Source organism: Equus asinus, chromosome 7, assembly GCF_041296235.1.
Source record: "Equus asinus isolate D_3611 breed Donkey chromosome 7, EquAss-T2T_v2, whole genome shotgun sequence".
Taxonomy (NCBI): Eukaryota; Metazoa; Chordata; class Mammalia; order Perissodactyla; family Equidae; genus Equus; species Equus asinus.
Genome location: NC_091796.1, coordinates 53982560 through 54002196, shown reverse-complemented (window position 1 = coordinate 54002196; position 19637 = coordinate 53982560). Strand labels below are relative to the sequence as shown.

General features: G+C 38.8%; 1 protein-coding gene across 3 annotated transcripts in view; it reads left to right on the top strand.

The window, feature by feature from the left end:
- Window positions 1–18977, top strand: part of ABHD3 (abhydrolase domain containing 3, phospholipase) — a 37018-nt gene extending 18041 nt beyond the window's left edge. The window contains exons 5-10 of one of the 3 annotated variants that reach the window (XR_011504518.1): window positions 8739–8851; window positions 13092–13265; window positions 14619–14667; window positions 14999–15164; window positions 16547–17059; window positions 18112–18977. Coding sequence is in view for 2 of the 3 variants with exons in the window: in XM_044773547.2 (XP_044629482.1) it covers window positions 8739–8851; window positions 13092–13265; window positions 14619–14667; window positions 14999–15164; window positions 16958–17059; window positions 18112–18290 (783 nt within the window). In the remaining variant the exon portion in view is untranslated. The remainder of the gene's footprint in view (window positions 1–8738; window positions 8852–13091; window positions 13266–14618; window positions 14668–14998; window positions 15165–16546; window positions 17060–18111) is intronic. The other 2 variants (XM_044773547.2, XM_014860406.3) reach the window with 2 other exon arrangements.
- The last annotated feature ends 660 nt before the right edge of the window (window positions 18978–19637 follow it).

Genomic DNA, 19637 nt, shown 5'->3' with positions numbered 1-19637 from the left:
AAAAAGAACAAAAGATGGATCAGCAAAGATCATATAGGAAGGAACTGCCTCTAACTGAAATGAACCTAAAAGAGCTAGCAAACGTGAAATGGGATTTAGGGTGAGCAGTTCTCCTAGGAGTGGAAGAAATGCAAAAGTAAAAGGTTTGCTGAAATATGTTGGTGATAGACTTAGAATTTATACAGATTACTATGGCTCCTGCGAAGCAGAATAAGAAAGTAGAGATTTCCCACCACTATGTTGTCCTCATTTCCACTTAGTCATTGCAGGATTGAAAGCCAAAAACCCTTGCTCACCAAGAAATGAGAAGCCTGCAGTTGCACCCCCTGGGGCTGTCAGCTGTAGGAGACAGATAGTCCTGGTCTCAGCAGACTGATCCTCAGGGTTCTTGGAGCCCTCAGAGTAGGTGGTACCTTTTTTTCTCTCTGCAGATTGGTTTCAAGGATAGGAATCCAGGAATGCAAGTTACCCACAAACTCCCTAATATTAATGATTACTTTGTGAACTGTCGTGTTTCCAGCTTAGTTTAGGAATGATGATTTATAAAGAACTCAGCCAAAATTGAGTTTATTGAAATTTACATGGAGGTCCCTTTCCTTTTGGTTATAGAGTCTTACACACTTCTGTGTCCATGGGCCCAAAAAGAAAACCCTCCTAGCCATTTTGGAAAATGGTCTGGCAGTTTCTCAATACATTAAGCATTGAGTTACCAGTAATCCAGTAATTCTGTTCCTAGGTATATACCCAAGAGCAATGAAAATATACGTTCACACAATAACTTATACACAAATATTTATAGCAGCATTATTGGTAATAACCAAAAAATAGAAAGAATCCAGACATGCATGAATGGACAAATGGATAAATAGAATGTGGTATATCCATATCATGGAATATTATTCAGCATTAAAAAAGAAAGGGAAGGGCTGGCCCAGTGGCTTAGTGGTTAAGTTCATGCCCTCAGTTTGGTGGCCCAGGTTTGCAGGTTCAGATCCCAGGCATGGACCTACACATCGCTCATCAAGCCATGCTGTGGTGGCATCCCACATATGAAATAGAGGAAGATTGGCACAAATGTTAGCTCAAAGCCAATCTTCCTCACCAAAAATAAATAAATATAAATAAATAAAAAAGAAATGGAGTACTGATACGTGCTACAACATGGATAAACCTTGAAAACGTTATGCTAAGTGAAAAAAAGCCAGTCACAAAATATTACATGTTGTATGATTCCATTTGTATGAAATATTCAAAATAGGCAAATCTATGGAGACAGAAAGAAAGAAGATTCGTGGTTGCCTAGGGCTGGCGGAGGGAGGATGACTGCTGATGGTAGGCAGTTTCTTTGTGGGGTGATGAAAATGTCCCAAAATTGTGGTGGTGGTTGCACAACTCTGAATATACCTAAAATCATTGAACTGTACGTTTTAAATGGGTGAATGGTATGGTATGCGAATCACGTCTCATAAAGCTGTTAAAAAGAAAAACCTCCTTCAGGAACTTTCCAGTTCAAGTTAGAGCCGGTTCAGCAGGTAAAGGAGGGCCCACAGGGTGAGTGAAGCAGAAGTTACTTTAAAGCAGTGTTGCTCCAAGTGTGGTTTGTGGACCAGCTTCCACATCTCCAAATCTTCGATAGCGGTCGCTGACAAGATGCAGGGGTGTGACAGAATGTGAACCAGCTTCAGTTCCAAGCACCCTGTTGAGGTGAGCAGATCTATTTTTTTTCTCGTAGCAATACTCTCTTGGTGAGAGAAGCAGCATGCTGATTCGTATTTCGACACCAGCCCCTTATCTCTCCCTGGACTCGCACTTTGATTAGCTCTGCCTCCGAGATCCTCTAATCCTAAAACCCTCATTCGGTAGTTGAGGATTCCTCTGGAGGAGTAGGGTGCCTGGCCTGAGGTCATAAAGCTGATTAGTGGTCTCAGGGCAGACACTCCGACTCTCCAGCCGAATGTCTTAACCTTTCAGCACTGGCTTTAAGTCAAGTCAGCCTGAAAATCGGGGGGTAGAGATAAGGAGTGGTTTCAAAGAGAGGGTTCTTGCCTCAACCTCAGATTCTTTGGTGCTTAATTAAGGACATAGATCTAGAGAAATCTGCTCTTGTTTCCTACTGAGCTTTTTCACCTTAGCTTTTCCATGGAAGCTAGTGGAGTAGGAGGGATGTAGGGCTCTTTCCCTTCAGGGGCCCTGTTTCCTTCAGGAGGCGTTCAGAAGGGATTAAGGACCTCCCTTATGGTCTGAGAGAGGACGAGCATCTAGGGCAGGCTCAGCCTGGCCACAATTCCGCTGTCAAACTTGTGCCTTCAGGCCTCCCCTTTTCCACACCCAATACCTTCCTATTCAACAACCCGTGTCTCCCACCCAGGTGACCCTTTCCTACTTGCTCCAAAAAATAACCTCTCCCACCTCCATGTCCGCCCATCAGAACAACCCAGGAAGGTTGATCTCAGCCAGATGTTAATTTGAATGTGCTGAATCCTTTAGAATTTTCTCCTAACGTTGATAGGTCCAGTTCAGTAATATCAACTGCTATAAGTGGTGAGTACACTGAGGATTGTACAGTTCTCTATATTTAAACAATTTTCAAATAAAAGGAAAAGTATGTTTAAATAATTAAAGAATTTTAGGATGATAATAACAATGATTTAATAGCTAGCTACCATTTATTGAATATCTCGTATGTACCAGGCAATCCTATAAGGAATGAGTTGCTTGGCAGTACTTCCCCCTGCAGTGCAAGGAATCCCCAAAGAACTAGATTTCTCTGGCCCCAAGTCACTCTAGATAGGTTTTATCATTCTTGTCACTGCAGCCTCCTCCTGTCTTGGCTCAGCTCTCACCCTGTTTCTTTATTCTCTTTAAGCAGTTGGTTCTCAACCCTGGCTGCACATTAGAATCCTCTAGGAAGCTTTAAAAAATGCTGATCCCTGGACCCAATCCCCCAAAGATTCTGATTCATTTGGTTTTGAGTGGAGTCCAGGGTCTGTAATCTGTCTTAACACACTCTGGTGAGTCTAATGTGCAGGTGGGGCTGAAAACCACGTGAGGTGATGAGTAGTGCTGGATGTGGCAGCTCCCTTAGGACCCTGGCCCAGGTGAGCTATCTCTGGCCTCAAACCCAGGCAGAGGAGAGCATGAGACTTGCTTCTTAGGAGCCTAGCTGAGGATAACTCCTGTCTGCCTGGCTGACCTGCTCTAAGCCACTAACAAAACTGTGCTCATTTATTGGCGTAGCTTGTGTAACATGACTGCATGAGCATGTCCCATCACCATCTAAAATACTAGTGCGAGCATGGCACATAGGCCATCTTGGCCTCAGCATTGGCCAGGATATTTCCTGGGACCCTTTGCTTTGTGATTGGTTACTTTAAATAATTAACAAAATTCCAGAATTAGAGACTTGGTCATTTTATATGTCTATCAATGACTGGGTGAAATGATTATTCATTAAAGTGCTGGTTTTATTTATGTACACATACTTTCGTTTTCTCTGGCTCCTTATTTCACAGACTCTTCTTCCGAAAATAGATCGATTTCCCTAAGAATTATTTGAGGAGCTTACTAGGTACTGGACTGGGGGTGGCTAGAATGAGACAAAACAGCAATAACAGCAAAAACACACTGTAGGGATCAGTGAAAAAGCATAATTAGTCCTCTTATAAAAGGATTATTTCTTTCGGGGGGCCTACATCCACACAAGAATCACAGAGTACATTTAAGCAGCATCTCATCAAGTATTTAAGTACAGATCATTAAATATTTGAGAGAGGAAGACTATAAGATGAAATATTCTAAACTCTTGCTGATTATCAGGTATTACAATAAAGTAGATGTGAAATTTAAATAATTCTTTTTTTCTTGATAGAAAACTAAAATCTTTTTACTAGATAGCCCAGTTCAGTATCAGATATGTGGTAGGCAGTCCTAGCACTGAGACAAGGGTCCTGGGTTATGGCTTCTACTGCAGATTGGCAAATTAATTTGCTCCCAGAATAGCTAGGGAGTCAGGCTACCTGATCAACAGGGAGAATTTTAATTTGTTTATAGACAAAAAAAATTTTTTAATGAAATTTGCATTTTCAAACAAATAACTTATAAACGAGGACAAGAAAATTCTCTTTCAGGTTGGGGAGAAATCAGTTTGTCTACTTTTTGGAAGCTGACTAAGAAGGGTAAATTAGATGCAGTCCATAGATAAATATAAAATATATGCTTTATTCTTTTCCCATCTATTATGTATGAATAATTAAGAATTATTTTTACTTCATTATTCTCTGTAATGATTTTTTAAAAACTAACCCTAACAGCCATTAAACAAATTACTGTTGTTTCTGTCTCATCATAGTTACAGTTGAGCAATTTAAACAATCTTGGTTTGTAATTATTATCAAATTATTCTATCTAACTTATAAAATATTTATGCCCAAACATCTGCTGGAAGGTTATCTATCTTTTAGATTTTCTGCATTTTTCCAAAATACCTTTCCCATCTTCGTCTCCCTCTAAAAGGCGTTTTCACTGGCCCGCGGAATCCCGTCAGATCCTCCTTCACCTGTTTTCTCTTTATGTGTGGCTTACTCCACCTCTGTTCTGGAAGCGTGGAAAAAGACAGGAATTACTGCAATACGATAGTTGCTGGTTGCATTAGTAGCCCTAGCAACTGAGAATTAATCAACATTTTTTGTCTGAAAAGCTGCTAGTTATACCTTTAGATCTGAAGAAAGTTTCTGCCAGGCCAACAGATTCAGTGTATTGCTCCCTTAGGTGTCTTTGCTGTGTGTCCTAGGTGAATCCTTTCTCTAATGGGACTCAAGTCCTGTGAAGAAAGAAGGCCTATAATGTTTCCTGTTGGAGCCCATCAGGTTGCCAGAGGTTGTGTGATAGAACCACATAGCTTTGCACATCACAAGTTACTAATCAGGTCTTCTCATTTTCAGTCTTGTGTGTTTCAGTTCAATTTGATAAGTATTTATTGACAGTCAGAGATGAGTAAGATAGTAACAGAGATTCACCTAGAGAGTAAAGTCAGGCAGCAGGCTGGCCAGGACAATTAGGCGTAGAGGTCCTGGAGAACAGAGACCAAGGCTTACCTTTTTTTTTTTTTTTTTTCCTGAGGAAGATTAGCCCTGAGCTAACATCTGCCACCAATCCTCCTCCTTTTGCTGAGGAAGACTGGCCCTGAGTGAACATCTGTACCCGTCTTCCTCTACTTTTGTATGTGGGAAGCCTACCACAGCATGGTTTGACAAGCAGTACCATGTTCACACCCGGGATCCGAACCGGCGATCCCTGGGCCACTGAACTAACTACTAAGCCACCAGGCTGGCCCGAAGTCTTACCTTTCGTCTGACATTTTTTGAAGGCCTGATTTTGACAGGCAGAGTTGACAGTGAAGGACATTTGACAGATGATGTTCCCCAGTGGCAAGGATATTAAGAGGCAAGAAGACAAGAGAAGAGCAGTGTCCCATTGGCCTGAATCTATACACGTGGAGAAATAATAAAATACAGAACTGGAAAGCTTGCTTGGCATATTGTGGAGGGCTTTGAACACTTGGCAGAGGAATTTGTACTTAATTCAGTCAGCAATGGAAAGCTAATGAAGCCTTTTAAGCAGAAAGACTGTCGTGATTAGAGCTGGAAGTGTTCTTTAGGAAGATTAATCTGACAGTGAATGGGAGGTATGACTATGAATGGTTATAAGGAAAGGCTAGGAGTTAACCAGATTAACAGGTTATTGTGGCTGTCCATGTGAGAGGTAAAAAGGCCTGGTTGTGAGGGAGTTGATACCTTACCTCTTGGCACTTCCTGTTCCCACACACGCCTACCTGATGATGTCTAGTGGCAAGCACCTGCATCTGTTTGCCGGGGGCCTTCTCTAGCCACTGGAACCTGCTGGACCTGTGCTCAGGGCAGACCAGAAATGCCAGGGAGTAATGTCCTTCAGGAACAGCCTTCAGTCAATGGCTGAAGGGAACTCATGGATCAATAACCCAGCTCCCTTGCCACTTGGCTGGGATAATTTTGAGTCACGTTCAGCACAGTCTCCCAAAGTGGCCCAACGCAATTGATTCCCAGTCGCCCACAGCCGCAAACTGCTTGATAAGATGCACTTTGTTGACTTCCTACCCTTCCTGACTCACTTCACCACTCTCATACTGGCGCTTCTTGGTATCACCTTCCAAATGAACTCCTTGCAGTCACATCCTTGCCCTTCCAATCTAAGGTACCAGGCCTTTACTACAATGGAAAGAAGGCGTTTCCTGGGTTTCTTGCACGAGATACTGAGGAGGAAGAAGCTACAGGACTTGGCAGTGGATTGGCTATGAGGTTAAGGGAGAGAGAGAAGGCACTATCACCTACACCTACTAGGGAAATATAGGTGTCATTTATAGAAAAATGGGAAGTTCGGAGCAGCGTTAGGAGTTTTCATGAAGAGAAAATGATTTACTTTGGGGCATTTTGAGTTTGAAGTACTGACAGAATGTTACAGTGGCAGATTACATTAACGGTACAGTGAAGCTGCCTGCTAGAACTTGGAAATTTGGATCTGGAGCTCAAGGTGAAGGTAACAGTGGAGATGTTATTTAGTGTGTGCATAGAGGTTGTTGATGAAGCTGTGGAAGTGGATAAGACCTTCAGGAATTGGATATTGACCAGAGAAGCAGATGCAGGCCTAAGACAAAACTTCTGGTAATGAATACCCACATTTGGGGTTGTGGGCAGAGTGACAGGAGCTGGGCAGGAAACGGAAAGCCAGAAGCAGGAGGAGAACAGGCTGAAAAGACTCTAGATTTTCTGAGTTTCAGCATTCTGGCAACTTTGATCCACACCAGTATTTACAGTTTTGATCGTAATGTAATCCATTTAGATAAAAACGTTTAAGGAAAAATCAGTTCCTATATCTTAAGGTACCAGATATTGATTTATTTGCTGAATCCCTCATGGAATCCCAGTGCTTTTCAAGAAATAGTTTACATGTAACCCGGGCTCTGCTTTTTTGTGGTCTTTGACAAATTACTCAGCTTTGCTAAGCCTCAGTTTTCTCATGTGTAAATAAGGAACCAGGTGCTGTTATGGTCCTTCCTCGCACTAGGATTCTCTGATCCTAATAATTTTCCATGGGCCGTTTTTCTTGTACCCTAACTCTGTGTGTATGTGTGTGTGTTTATGCATACATACTTCACTTTAAGCATGCCTAACAAGAGTACGTGTTGGTGACTATTCATAAATAATTGAGAAATTTTAGAGCTAGGTAGTGTGAATAGACTCACATGTAATAAAAATGCTGAGTAAGGATGATTTCTTCACCTGAATTCTTGTGACAAATTCTGCAGTCACTATGGATGAGCTTGGTAGTAGATATTGTTCTATTTAGATTTTATATTGAATTTGTGCCCCTTAATCATGAAATATTTTTAAGTGTATCTTAGCGTAGTCACCTACTAGCTGTTATGGTGTTGCAGGAGTCATTTAACCTCTCTATACTCAGTTTCCCATTTATAAAATAGATATAATAATAGGATCTTCTTCAGAGTTTTGTGAACACAAATTTAATTATTCGATAAACATTAGCCATTGTGAATGTCGTCAGGTTAACATTTGTCTTTTGAAGAGCTTCATATTTGCAGATCTCAAAAAGATGACTGTAGGCAATAGGTAGTGTTTTAGGCTTGAGTTTTATTGGAGGGATCCTTGAAAATTGTTATTTTCTCAAGCTACTCATTAGTGATTCAATGGTGGGTGACAGATAACCTTCCTATTGTAATCATGATTTATTGGAATATTAAAATTAGGGTAGTGCAGGTAACTAGTTTCAGTGTTTTTATTAAAGGGACCAGACTCCTCTCCTTGTTATTAAATTTCTGGTTATTTTTCCCGCATGTGCTTTATTCATGCCCACACTCACATATATCTGCAGAGGGCATTGCCTCTCCTCCCAGCTCTCAGATGCAGCATCTGTGAAGCTCTTCTGCTAGGAACAGAGCCCTTATTGAAGAAGTTCACGTGAAAATCACTTGTTTTAATGTATTATGTATTGAGGCATAATCAGCTGTGCATATTTTAGCATTTTAAGAGTCTGTTGCAGTATAGCACAGCTAGAACTATATGGATATATTATTGTAAAAGAAAATATCTAATTAATAAATAAGACTGGATATTGCTGTATCAAAAATGAAGGCGGTGCCAGAAAACCACAGCCCTTCGTTGGTAGATAGCACTCAGGGGAGAGAAAACAGTTCCCCGGGTAGAAAGGAGCCACAATTTAAATTTTTTGTGGCATTATTGGAAAGCCTTTTTTGTTTGCTTGCTTGCTTTTTTTTTTAAAATAAAGAATCACTTTAGCTTTGTCTAGCATAACCTTTTTTTTCTATAAAAAAGTGTAATTCTCCACGTTTTCTTCTTAAATTGACTCTGTTTTGTTAAGTCAGAGAAACATTTGTGTATGGTACTACATGTCTCTTTAATTTAAGGTGTTTGTGTTGGTCTTGCCCCATTTCCATCAAGCCTTCCTTGCATGATTTTGTTAGCGCCAACTCGAATAGTGTTGACTTTAAATGGTGTATATGTGTACTGCAGGATATGAAAATGATAAATTATTATTACTAACAGTATGTGCAGACAAAGGTTATTTCCTCATATTTATGACCTCTTGCTCTTTTTTACATTTGCACATTATACCAATTGTTAACCTCATAACTTGAATATTTGTGCTTTACCTGTTACTGCTTACAGACGCCAAGGACGTACTGCTGTGCTAACACTGAAGACTTGGAGACGGTGATTCACCACGTCCACACTCTGTTCCCTTCTGCTCCTTTTCTGGCAGCAGGGGTTTCAATGGGAGGGTAAGGTTTTTTCTTTCTAAAATGTCTGAGAGGGAAGTGACCTTATTGACTGACTCTTTCAGAAGACTATAAGCAACAAAGACATTTTAAAATAGACATTTGATTATTTGTATCATATTTCACCATATGTGGTTGAATGAATTAATTAATTAATTCAGGTGAATTTTAATAGTTTCCCTGACTACTGGTTTTGTGGTGAAAAGGATACAGGTACCTCCTTGGGGTTCTCAGGATTTTGTGAACCTGAAGGCTTGTCTCAACACCATGAAGTTGATTTCTATCACTCAGAGGCTGCCATGTTGACCTTCAGATTCCCTGATGTACTCCTCCCAGCCATCCCTGTAACTGCTCTCCTGGACCACTCAGGAAGCGGAGCTTGTAGCCTGTCTTCCATCACTCCGATCCTAGAAATAATCACTTACTGCTCTTTCTAACTGAAGAGGCCTTCAGGTGGTGTTCCCCAGGTGGTGTTTTTTTTTGTTTGTTTCCTTTTGTTTTGTTGCTGGGCAAATGGACTTGCTCTGGAATGCTCTTCTAGAAGCAGTGAAATTTTGTTGTTAACTACCCACTCTGGCTGCTATTTTAAGCATATGAATATTATTATAATTTATGCTGCTTGCAGTTACATTGGGCCTCATTTGGAACTTTTATGCCATGTATATATTTAGGCTCATTTCTACTAATAATTGTTTATATTTTTTATTCTAATAATAATGAGGTTAACAAAATCCAAATTTTTATTATCTGGCATTTTACTGTTCAAAGCTTTTTTTTTTGTTTTTAAGATTTTATTTTTCCTTTTTCTCTCCAAAGCCCCCCAGTACATAGTTGTATATTTTAGTTGTGGGTCCTTCCAGTTGTGGCATGTGGGATGCCACCTCAGCATGGCCTGATGAGTGGTGTGATATGCGTGCCCAGGAGCCGAACCTGCGACACCCTGGGCCACTGAAGCAGAGCGCACAAACTTAACCACTCGGCCACAGGGCTGGCCCTCCAAAACTTTTTAAAAATCAGCAAACATGTGAGATAGAAAATGATAATTTTTCTTAATTTTATAATTTATTATCTGTCTTTTCAATTTCCAAAACATCTTAGGAGCATATTAACTTGAAAATGAATAGCTTTTTGCAAATGATAGACTCTGAAAAATAAGCTTTAACCACAGGTTTTTAGATTCTGATAAACATAGAACTAAGAAAAGAATACGTATCTCACATTAGCATGGAAGGTCTGACTTGACCTACTAAAGGAAGAAATCTGAATTAGTGCAGAAAACCCAGGCAGAATCTCTGAATTGTACTTAATGGACAGTAGTTCACTTCTCTTTCCTTTGCCCCTTGATGTGAATCTTAAAGGACAGGCTGCCAGCTGAAGTGTTTTCCCTTAATCATATAAATTCGTGACTTTTTTAAGGCCAGACCTTACATAAACAGGCCCAGATTCTCTATTCAGAAGCTCATGGAAATGCCTATTCATGTCGCATTGAAGCCTCAGTGCCTGAAGGCAGAACTTGACCATTGTGCTTTGCAGCTGGTTGAATATTAATGTCTTGTAAATTGTTTGAAGGAAGCACCCTTTCTAGTTGCCTAGCACTGTGACACGTTCCCAAGTAGGTTTCCCTCTTGGGGATGTGTCCAGCTTGACACGTTTTTTTCTTTTGAAGATGCAACAGACAGAAGCATAGTCTGTCTCCTTATGTCCAGTGCCCCCTGTAGACTGGGGTTATCCTCAAACCTGTGACGCCTGGGGCCAAGTAGGGGCTTTGAGCCAGAACTGAGTCCAGCCAAGGAACTCACACTGCTCTAGATCCAGCCAGATTCCAGTCTCCCGGTGGGTTGGTAAACAAGTTTAAAAAATGTATAGAAAATTCCAAGTATATATAAAAGTACAGAGAGGAGTATAATGATCCCCCGTATATGCTGATCACCTAGCTTCAATAGTGACTCTTATCACGCAGCTTCAATAGTTACCAACTCATGGATAATCTTGTTTATCAGTGTCAGCCCCCATTCCCTCCCAATTCCAATTATTTTTAAATATATCTCAGATACCATAAATATTTGAGTAGTCGTCACTAAAAGGTTGTCTCTTAAAAAAACAAACAAAGAGAGGCCGGCCCAGTGGCATAGTAGTTAAATTCCTGCGCTCCACTTCAGTGGCCTGGGGTTCGCAGGTTCGGATTCCTGGCGTGGACTTAGCACTGCTCATCAAACCACACTGTGGCAGCATCCCACATAAAATAGAGGAAGATTGTCACAGATGTTAGCTCAGGGCCGGTCTTCTTCACAAAAAGAAATACCACAACACTGTATCACTCACACATATCACAATACCATATCACACACACTCAGAAAAATTCCTAAATATCATCAAATATTCACTCAGTGTCACATTTTGCCAAGTGATGATTGGTTGGTTGAATTTGACAGGAGGATTGGATTGTTGGTTGGATTGTTGGAGTCAGGGGCCAGATAAGGACCATACATTGGGATATTCCTCTTAAGTCTCTTAATCCATGAGTTCTTTCTCCATCTACCCCACTCTTTTTTTTGTAATTTTTTTCTTTTGGTGAAAAAATAGAGTCCTTTTCCTTTCAAAATAAAACCACCTTTTTTGGCGTAACGTCTTGACATGATTTTGCTTCAAGAAGTATCACCACCTACTTGGTCATGGCTGCTCCTGGTCCTTCCTACTCCTGAGAGCTTCCCTTGCAACCCTTCCAATTTTCCCATTATATCAGACCTCCAGCCAAAGAATAGGACCACCAAAACTAGGACCCTAGAATGAACTCTTTGCAGGAGAGTAAGCATTCTCCTTTTTTTCCCCCCACAAAGCTCCAGTATATAGTTGTATATAGTACTACCCTTTAAATGGCTTAGTGAACCACAGTACTGTGTACAAGGAGTAGAGTCATTATGAAGAGTCATTTTGAAAAATGAAATCTCTACTTTTGATCTAAAACGTTATTATATTCACCCTGCAAATCATTTGGTTTGGTAAAAAGAATGAGAGAGAATTTTTACCCATTTCTCCTATTTCAGAAGCTGGGCAGGTGGCGAAGTGAAGAACGGAAAATATAATGAGGAGCAGAACTTAGGATAGCATCCTTTCTCTCAGTTGGCAGTGTTAAACTTGAATTTCTAACAATGGGATTAGATATATTCCATTCTTGTCACTCTTACCAAAATAGAACTAGATTAGAATCAGGAAAATTGATAGAACAATAGGAAAAGAGGAAAATATATGATAGAAGATAAGGACAAATAACAGGAAAGAGTAGAAGAGAAAACTAGTGACTTTAGGGGAAACTTGCTCTGCCACAACTCAGAGAGTCTAACTTCAGACTACAAAGCCCTTTAGAGACTTGCTGTAGATGTAGAGAGGCTAGGCAACTGGAAAAGCCCCTCAGGCCGGTTATCCAGAATCTCTGGGTGTGAGACCCAGATATCCGTGATAGTTTTTGAAACTCCCCAGGTGATTCCAGTGCACAGCCAAGTTTGAAAACCGCTCGTCCTGTGCTCTTTCATCTATGCCAAGGCTTGGCAAACCACAGCCCGCAGGCCAGATCTGGCCAGCTGTTTGTTTTTGTACAGTCCAAGAGCCAAGAATGGTTATTATATTGTTAAATACTTGAAAAAAATAAAAAAGAGAATAATATTTCATGACGTGAAAATTATGTGAAATTCAAATTTCAATATCCATATATAATGTCTTTATTGGAACATAGTGATGTCCATTCGTTTGCGTGTTGTCTACAGCTGCTTTCACACTACAGTCATAGGGTTGAGTAGTTGCAACAGAAATTATATGGCCAGCAAAGCCGAAAACATTTACTGTGTGGCCCTTTGCAGAAAAACACTCCTCACGTACTAAACATTCAGCTGTAGGCTGGTGCCCAAGGATATGCGAATTTTTAATAAAGCCCCAGTATGATTTTGAAAAAAAGAAAAAGAAAACCACTCTTACAGTGGATTTCTTTCATGTTTTATTTCATAGAAGGGTACACATATAGTTATGTGTATGCTTTGTCCCATTCACAATAGTCAACTGTAAGATAAATGAGTATATGAATGTAAGTAAAAAATGAAAATACCTGTGTGCTTTCCTGGGGTAAAGGACATAAACTTGCTTTATATTTTTCTTCTCCATAGTTAATGTGAAGTCCATAGTAAAAAATGGGATATCTTGAGAGAGATAACAAATTCATCACTGAGTTTCCTGTTTCTTCTTCTCATTTTAGAATGCTGCTTTTAAATTACCTGGGGAAAATTGGGCCAAAAACTCCTTTGAAGGCAGCTGCAACTTTTTCAGTTGGCTGGAACACTTTTGCTTGCTCGGAGTCGTTGGAGAAACCACTCAACTGGCTTCTTTTTAATTATTATCTGACAACATGCCTGCAGTCTTCAGTGAATAAGTGAGTCATCTCTGAAACCCGATGTTGCCAAAGTTTTTGGATTACATGCCCCAACAGCAAAAAATGTGAAAGCATAACACTGCTAGTATGTGTCTATTTATGTTTACATTATATGCATTTACTACTGCACCAAAATATTCTTTATATTGTAAATATATACAAAAATAAAAAGATTTTAAGTATAAGCTAAAAATATAAATGAAAGTTGTAATGTTTTCTTTCTGTACCCCAGTGATTTATCTTGAACAACCCCTAGAGTATGTGCCCCCACTTTGATGATCACTCTTCTGTTGCTGTTCTAAATTACTCTAAAAGACTGAAAATGTTAGTATTGAATGTGTTGAGTAATATTATGGGCTATTTGCCTGGATTTCCTACTTGTTGCTAATCTTATCAATACCTAATTCTCTCCTAAGTAGTACGTGTTAAGTATTTTCAGTGCTGAATAATATGGTTCCTTAAGCATGGGCTTATGAGCTTAGTATGTTTTAGAGGCTTAGGAGAATGCAGTTCACTTGGGTATTCTCAGCCCCAGCAATTCTTAGTGTTACCAAAATATTGTCTTGGCATTAGTTTTTCAGGACTTGTTTGTGTATTTTCTAACAGTTCCGTGGTGTGGTAGCAAAGAACATAGAGTTGTTTCTGTTTATTTTTTGATGATTGTTACTGTGCATTTTTAAGTGAATTGATAAATTTAAATAGAAACTAAATTAAAAGTGCAGTTAATTTGTGCATCACTTATTGAAATTTGTAGCTATCCTGAAAGTTGACATTAAACCTTGGATTAAACTTAACCTATTTGTTAAATTATAGGTGGTGATTATACAATATTGCTAAAAATACTAAAGAATCATCGTATCATCAATTACTTGTGGTCACTGAAGTGGGGGACAAAAGCAAGAAAAGTAAAGAGAATGATTAGAATTAAAATGCGAGAAAAATTGTCAACATTTGGAAAATAAGTATATAAAAGTCTAAGTTCTAATTTTCAGTATAGCAATTTAAAAAATAATGTGTTCAGATGATTTATCCAATTGTAAGCTTCTGACTTAAGTAAGGCCTTTTAGCCAAATTGGTTTAATAGCAACAGTGCGTAGGTACGATTTGTTATGAAACAACATTTATGTTTATTATTACAGAACTGGTTCATTATTTCTCAATTAAGAAAAAACTAATTAAAAAAAGTCATAAGGATGAATATCAATGTACTCCTGCTATGTCTGATTAAGTAAATATTTACTGAGTACCAACTTTGTGCCCTGTGCTGGGCAAAGTTATTTATTATTATGTATTTTAGGTGTCTTTGAGTGGAAATGGCTTTGATTTTTAACTTTTGAAATCTTTTTCTTCCAGGCACCGGCATATGTTTGTAAAGCAGATTGACATGGATCATGTCATGAAGGTAGGAGGGAAAATTTATGTAATACTTTTATTTCCTCTTTTTTTTTTTTTTTTGAGGAAGACTGGCTCTGAGCTAACTATTGCCAATCCTCCTCTTTTTGCTGAGGAAGACTGGCCCTGAACTAACGTCCGTGTCCATCTTCCTCTGCTTTATACGTGGGATGCCTACCACAGCGTGGCTTTTGCCAAATGGTGCCATGTCCACACCCGGGATCCGAACCCGCAAATTCTGGGATGCTGAGAAGCGGAATGTGCGAACTTAACCGCTGCAGGCCAGCCCCTATTTCCTCTTTTGATTCCAAGAATAGGTACAATCTGCTTTCCTTTTCCAGGCTAAATCCATCAGAGAGTTTGATAAGCGATTCACTTCAGTCATGTTTGGATACCGAACAATCGACGATTACTACACTGATGCCAGTCCAAATCGTAGGCTGAAATCAGTGGGGATTCCAGTGCTGTGTCTGAATTCTGAGGATGATGTTTTTTCACCCAGTCATGGTAAAATTACCATCTTTGCATACATTTGACATGAATTAACTGTTTTAAAATCTTGTCCTTTTTAAGAAAATAGAATAATAATAAATGAAATGTCAGTCATATAATGTTATCCATGGTAATAAACAGAAAAAAATAGCTAGATACTCATAATCTAGTATCTAAATGTCTCAGATTGTTTACATAGACCCTTATCTAATCAACTGTGAGAGCCTCAGAACAAATTATGACTCTCAATATTTTGCTTGTTCTCATTTTTATAACTTTCCTTCTTGTCAAATACACCAAATGACGTTCTTTGGACAGATTCTGTTACAGTATCTTTGCCTCAGCAGCATTGTCTTCACTGGCCTTTTCTTCCTGAGCTTTCTATACAGAAGGCTTTGGAATTTTTCTCCCTTTTTAACCTAGAAGAGAACTTGAGACTTTGTGAACATGAGATCCTTGAATATCTCAATGAGTTTGGCGCAGTCAGACTATAAGGTCATATTTGAAGGGAGACAGTCTTTGTTTTACCCCTGGATAGTGCATGAAGGAAAATTATGCCCAAATTAACTTCCTTTCTCTCTTAATTCAAGAAATATGGAATTTGGTAGCAAAAATACTTATGCATGTGTTTGTACCTTGAAGCAATATAAGGTGATTAGACGTAGTTGTGCTATCTTAAGGATCAGTAGATTTCACCTCTAATTTTTTTCTATTGAAGTTTCACAAAGCTTTTTATAAATCTGTTCTCTTTATTTCCCTTCTAACTACTTTTGAAACATTTTCCCCCAAGTACTTTATTAAAAAAAAAATTATTGTAACTACAAACACAATACACATGGATTGTCAAAATTTCAGAAAATCCCCAAAGTATGTAAAAAAAAAAAATCACGTAGGGGCTGGCACCGTGGCCAAGTGGTTAAGTTCACACGCTCCGCTGCAGGTGGCCCAGTGTTTCGCTAGTTTGAATCCTGGGCGCAGACATGGCACTGCTCATCAAGCCACACTGAGGCAGCGTCCCACATGCCACAACTAGAAGGACCCACAATGAAGGACATACAACTATGTACCGGGGGGCTTTGGGGGGAAAAAGGAAAAAAAAAAATCACCTATCATCTCCCTAGGGGTTATCATTTTATTGTGTGATTTATGATTAATCCCGGGTAATTGTGGTGGCTGGAACTTTTTGCCTTTGACCACAAGTCAGAAAATGAAACTGTGAACTTTACTATCAGTTGAATTACACAGTTTAGCCTATGTTCATTGATTAAGGAAGTCTAGTATTCGTTCACGTATTTTTACATTTCACTGACCCTTGTCCTACCAACAAAAATTGCTCAGCATTTAACCAGACCCGCTTGATGGAAGTTTAAATTCCTTATTTCCTTTTCTCTCTCAAGCCCTTAAGACAGTCTCACTACACTGAAATAGGGGGCGATCGTCTGCGTTGAGAGCACGGGCAGCCGGCGTCCTCCACGTGGCTCGAATGTGGCGCAGCCGTTTGTTCTTCTGATGTGACTCTATCTATCAGTGTTAGAAGTTCCTGAGTGTATCCAGAGTGTGAAACCGGGGCTCTCCATAATTACATTAGAGGAAAATGAAGCACTCTAAATCTAAGCCCTTAAAGTAAGGTGAAAAAGGAAAAGCAAAAATAGCATCAGTCATTTCGCCTGCCCACTCCCCCCAAACCCCCTTAAGCTCTCACACCTGATCCCAAGATAGGAGATGTTTATTTTTAGGTGTGGCTGGCTAAGGAGGTGAGTTCAGGACTCCTTTTAGACAAGGACTAGACTTGCTGGGCCTTTCTTTAGGATCTCTAAGTTTATTCTTCAAGGAGCGTTGTGAAGGATCAGATGAAGAGCATCATCTCAACGGACGGTTTGGGCACGGCAGCCGCTTTGCCTTGGAAGGAGGTCAGTTCTCCAATAGCATGTCAGCCTCCTTTCCTTCCTTAGAAGGGCTTAGGGTAGGGAGATCTTACCTTTAAATAGTTCATTCATCCCTAAGACTTTACCCAAGATATCGGGCAAAGATATTACATCAAGCGTGTTGTCTGAACCAGGGAGATAAGATTTAGTCATATCTGAAATCAAAACACTTCACATGGCAGTTGTGATCCATTATAGGTCTTAAATGAAAACATTTTCACTGTTTGAACTCTAAGCATGGGAGAAAAAACAACTGTAATTCATATCCTTTAGAGTAAAGTTTTTACTCCGGATAAATTTTGAAGAGCAAATGAAAAGACTGTCATTACTGGTGAATTATTTAAATACAGCAACTATATTTTCGAAATAAAGTTTTTCTTTCTCCTGACTATAAATAGAAACAGAGAAGCAAGAAAAAGAAAAAGTAATCAATGTTTCACCACCCAAAGATAAACACTGTTATCACTTGGGAGTATTTTAGTTCATCCTTTTTCGCTATGTATGTTTTTACTGTGTAAATCATATTTATAATTCTGAATCCTTAATATAGCCACCAGTTGGCCCCAGAAATCTAACTTCATGTAAAGTTAACCAGTCTTACATAATGAATTTATGACTCTCACAAAGGTAATAATATTAATTGTATTTTTTTCCCTGCTGTAACACCTAAGTGGGAATCTTGTAGCAAAATGTAAATATTCACCATTTCTTGAATTATCTTGCTTTAATTTCTCAAAATAAGACTGGGCCTATACTTCTATGTTATGATTAAACACTTGGGTTGATTTTTTCCAAAAACGGTGGTCCAGTACGTAACGGGAGACATAAACTATTATAAGACTAAGATGGTTGACATAAATTAGTCAGACTTATTCTATTAGCCATACTCATTAAAAATATTTATTTGTTTAGTGGTGTTTTGGTTTATAATGATTGGAAATGATAAAGGCATACACTTTTCCTAACAAAAACTGGTAGTAATTATGTTTTTTCTCTCTCCTACCTCTCTGTTACCCCTCCCCCCTTTTTTCCCCAAGCTATTCCAATAGAAACTGCTAAGCAAAATCCTAACGTTGCTTTGGTCCTTACTTCTTATGGAGGCCATATTGGTTTTCTGGAGGGAATCTGGCCAAGGCAGTCCACTTACATGGATCGAGTCTTCAAGCAATTCATGCAGGCCATGGTTGAGCACGGACACGAACTCTCTAGCATGTAGTTCTGCAGGTGCATTTTGTCTGAACCACCGTGTAAAGGCAGCTCAGCGGAGTGCACAGATTTCAACTACTGTGTATAAAGCCAATAAACCAGCAAGTGGTGAAGAGGTCCAGAATGACATGCAAAAACTACTTTTTGAGGAATCAAAACAACTTTGTAGCAAGAAATGAAATATAGATTTAGAATTGTAACTTATGTAGATTTTATTTTTACTATGCCTTACCAAGTATGACCTTAAATAAAGTAGTATGAACATGGAATTGCACTTAACCAAAACTATTGTGTAAAAAGATTTTAATTCCTCAGGGTTTTAATTTAGGCTAGTATTTTTTTAGATTACTCATTTTAGGTGAGTTAATGGTACTTTAATAACTGTTAAGAGATTTTGGGTATTTGAATATAAGTTATAAGTTGGCACCTTCCTAAGGGTATTTATACCTAATGATGATAATATGAAAACTGAAACAAGATGAAATACAATATGCTAAATATTTTATGTATTCTAACTTTAAAAGGCAAATGCAGCAATGTTAGAATGACTTCTATACATACTCTTTTACTGTGATAATATTAAATTAAGGCTAATTTATGTTCTATAATGATTATAGTTTACAAGCTTATTTTTAAAATAATATATGTGTGTACATGTATATCATTATATTAAAATAAATTCTACCATTTTAAATTGTTTATGAGTTTTTATCTAAAAAAAAGTAATCCCTAGAAAGTAGTTTCTGATAATTTTATGAAGGCATTATTAGTAAGAAACATTAAAACTCTTTTGTTTCACTATTTCCAGAATATTGGGCTCACACCATTGGTACCAATTAAAAATGCTTTCAGCTGCAGGAAACTTGTCTAACAATGACTTAAGAATAACAATATTTAGGGGCTGGCCCCGTGGCCGAGTGGTTAAGTCTGTGCGCTCCGCTGCAGGCGGCCCAGTGTTTCGTTGGTTCGAATCCTGGGCACGGACATGGCACTGCTCATCAAACATAGATAATAACTTGGATCAAATAGGAAAGACTTCATTGTCAGTTAAGACTGTGACTCAGTGTTAATTTATTACTGAACTATCGTGTATTTGTGTCTTTTATAGATGGTTGTCTTCTCCCCAGAGTTAGACATGCACTGGTACCCAAATTTTGCAAGCAGTATAATAATCATATCTACTCCATATGTTTATTGTTGATCATATTACTCAAGAATCAATACCAGCTGGCTATGAATAGACAGGCTAGCAGTATATTTATTAACAGATCTGAATGACCACAAAAGAGCATTATTCTGTTTTAAACTGTCAACCTACTAATTGGTGTCTGTAAATTTTAAATATACCATTTATCAG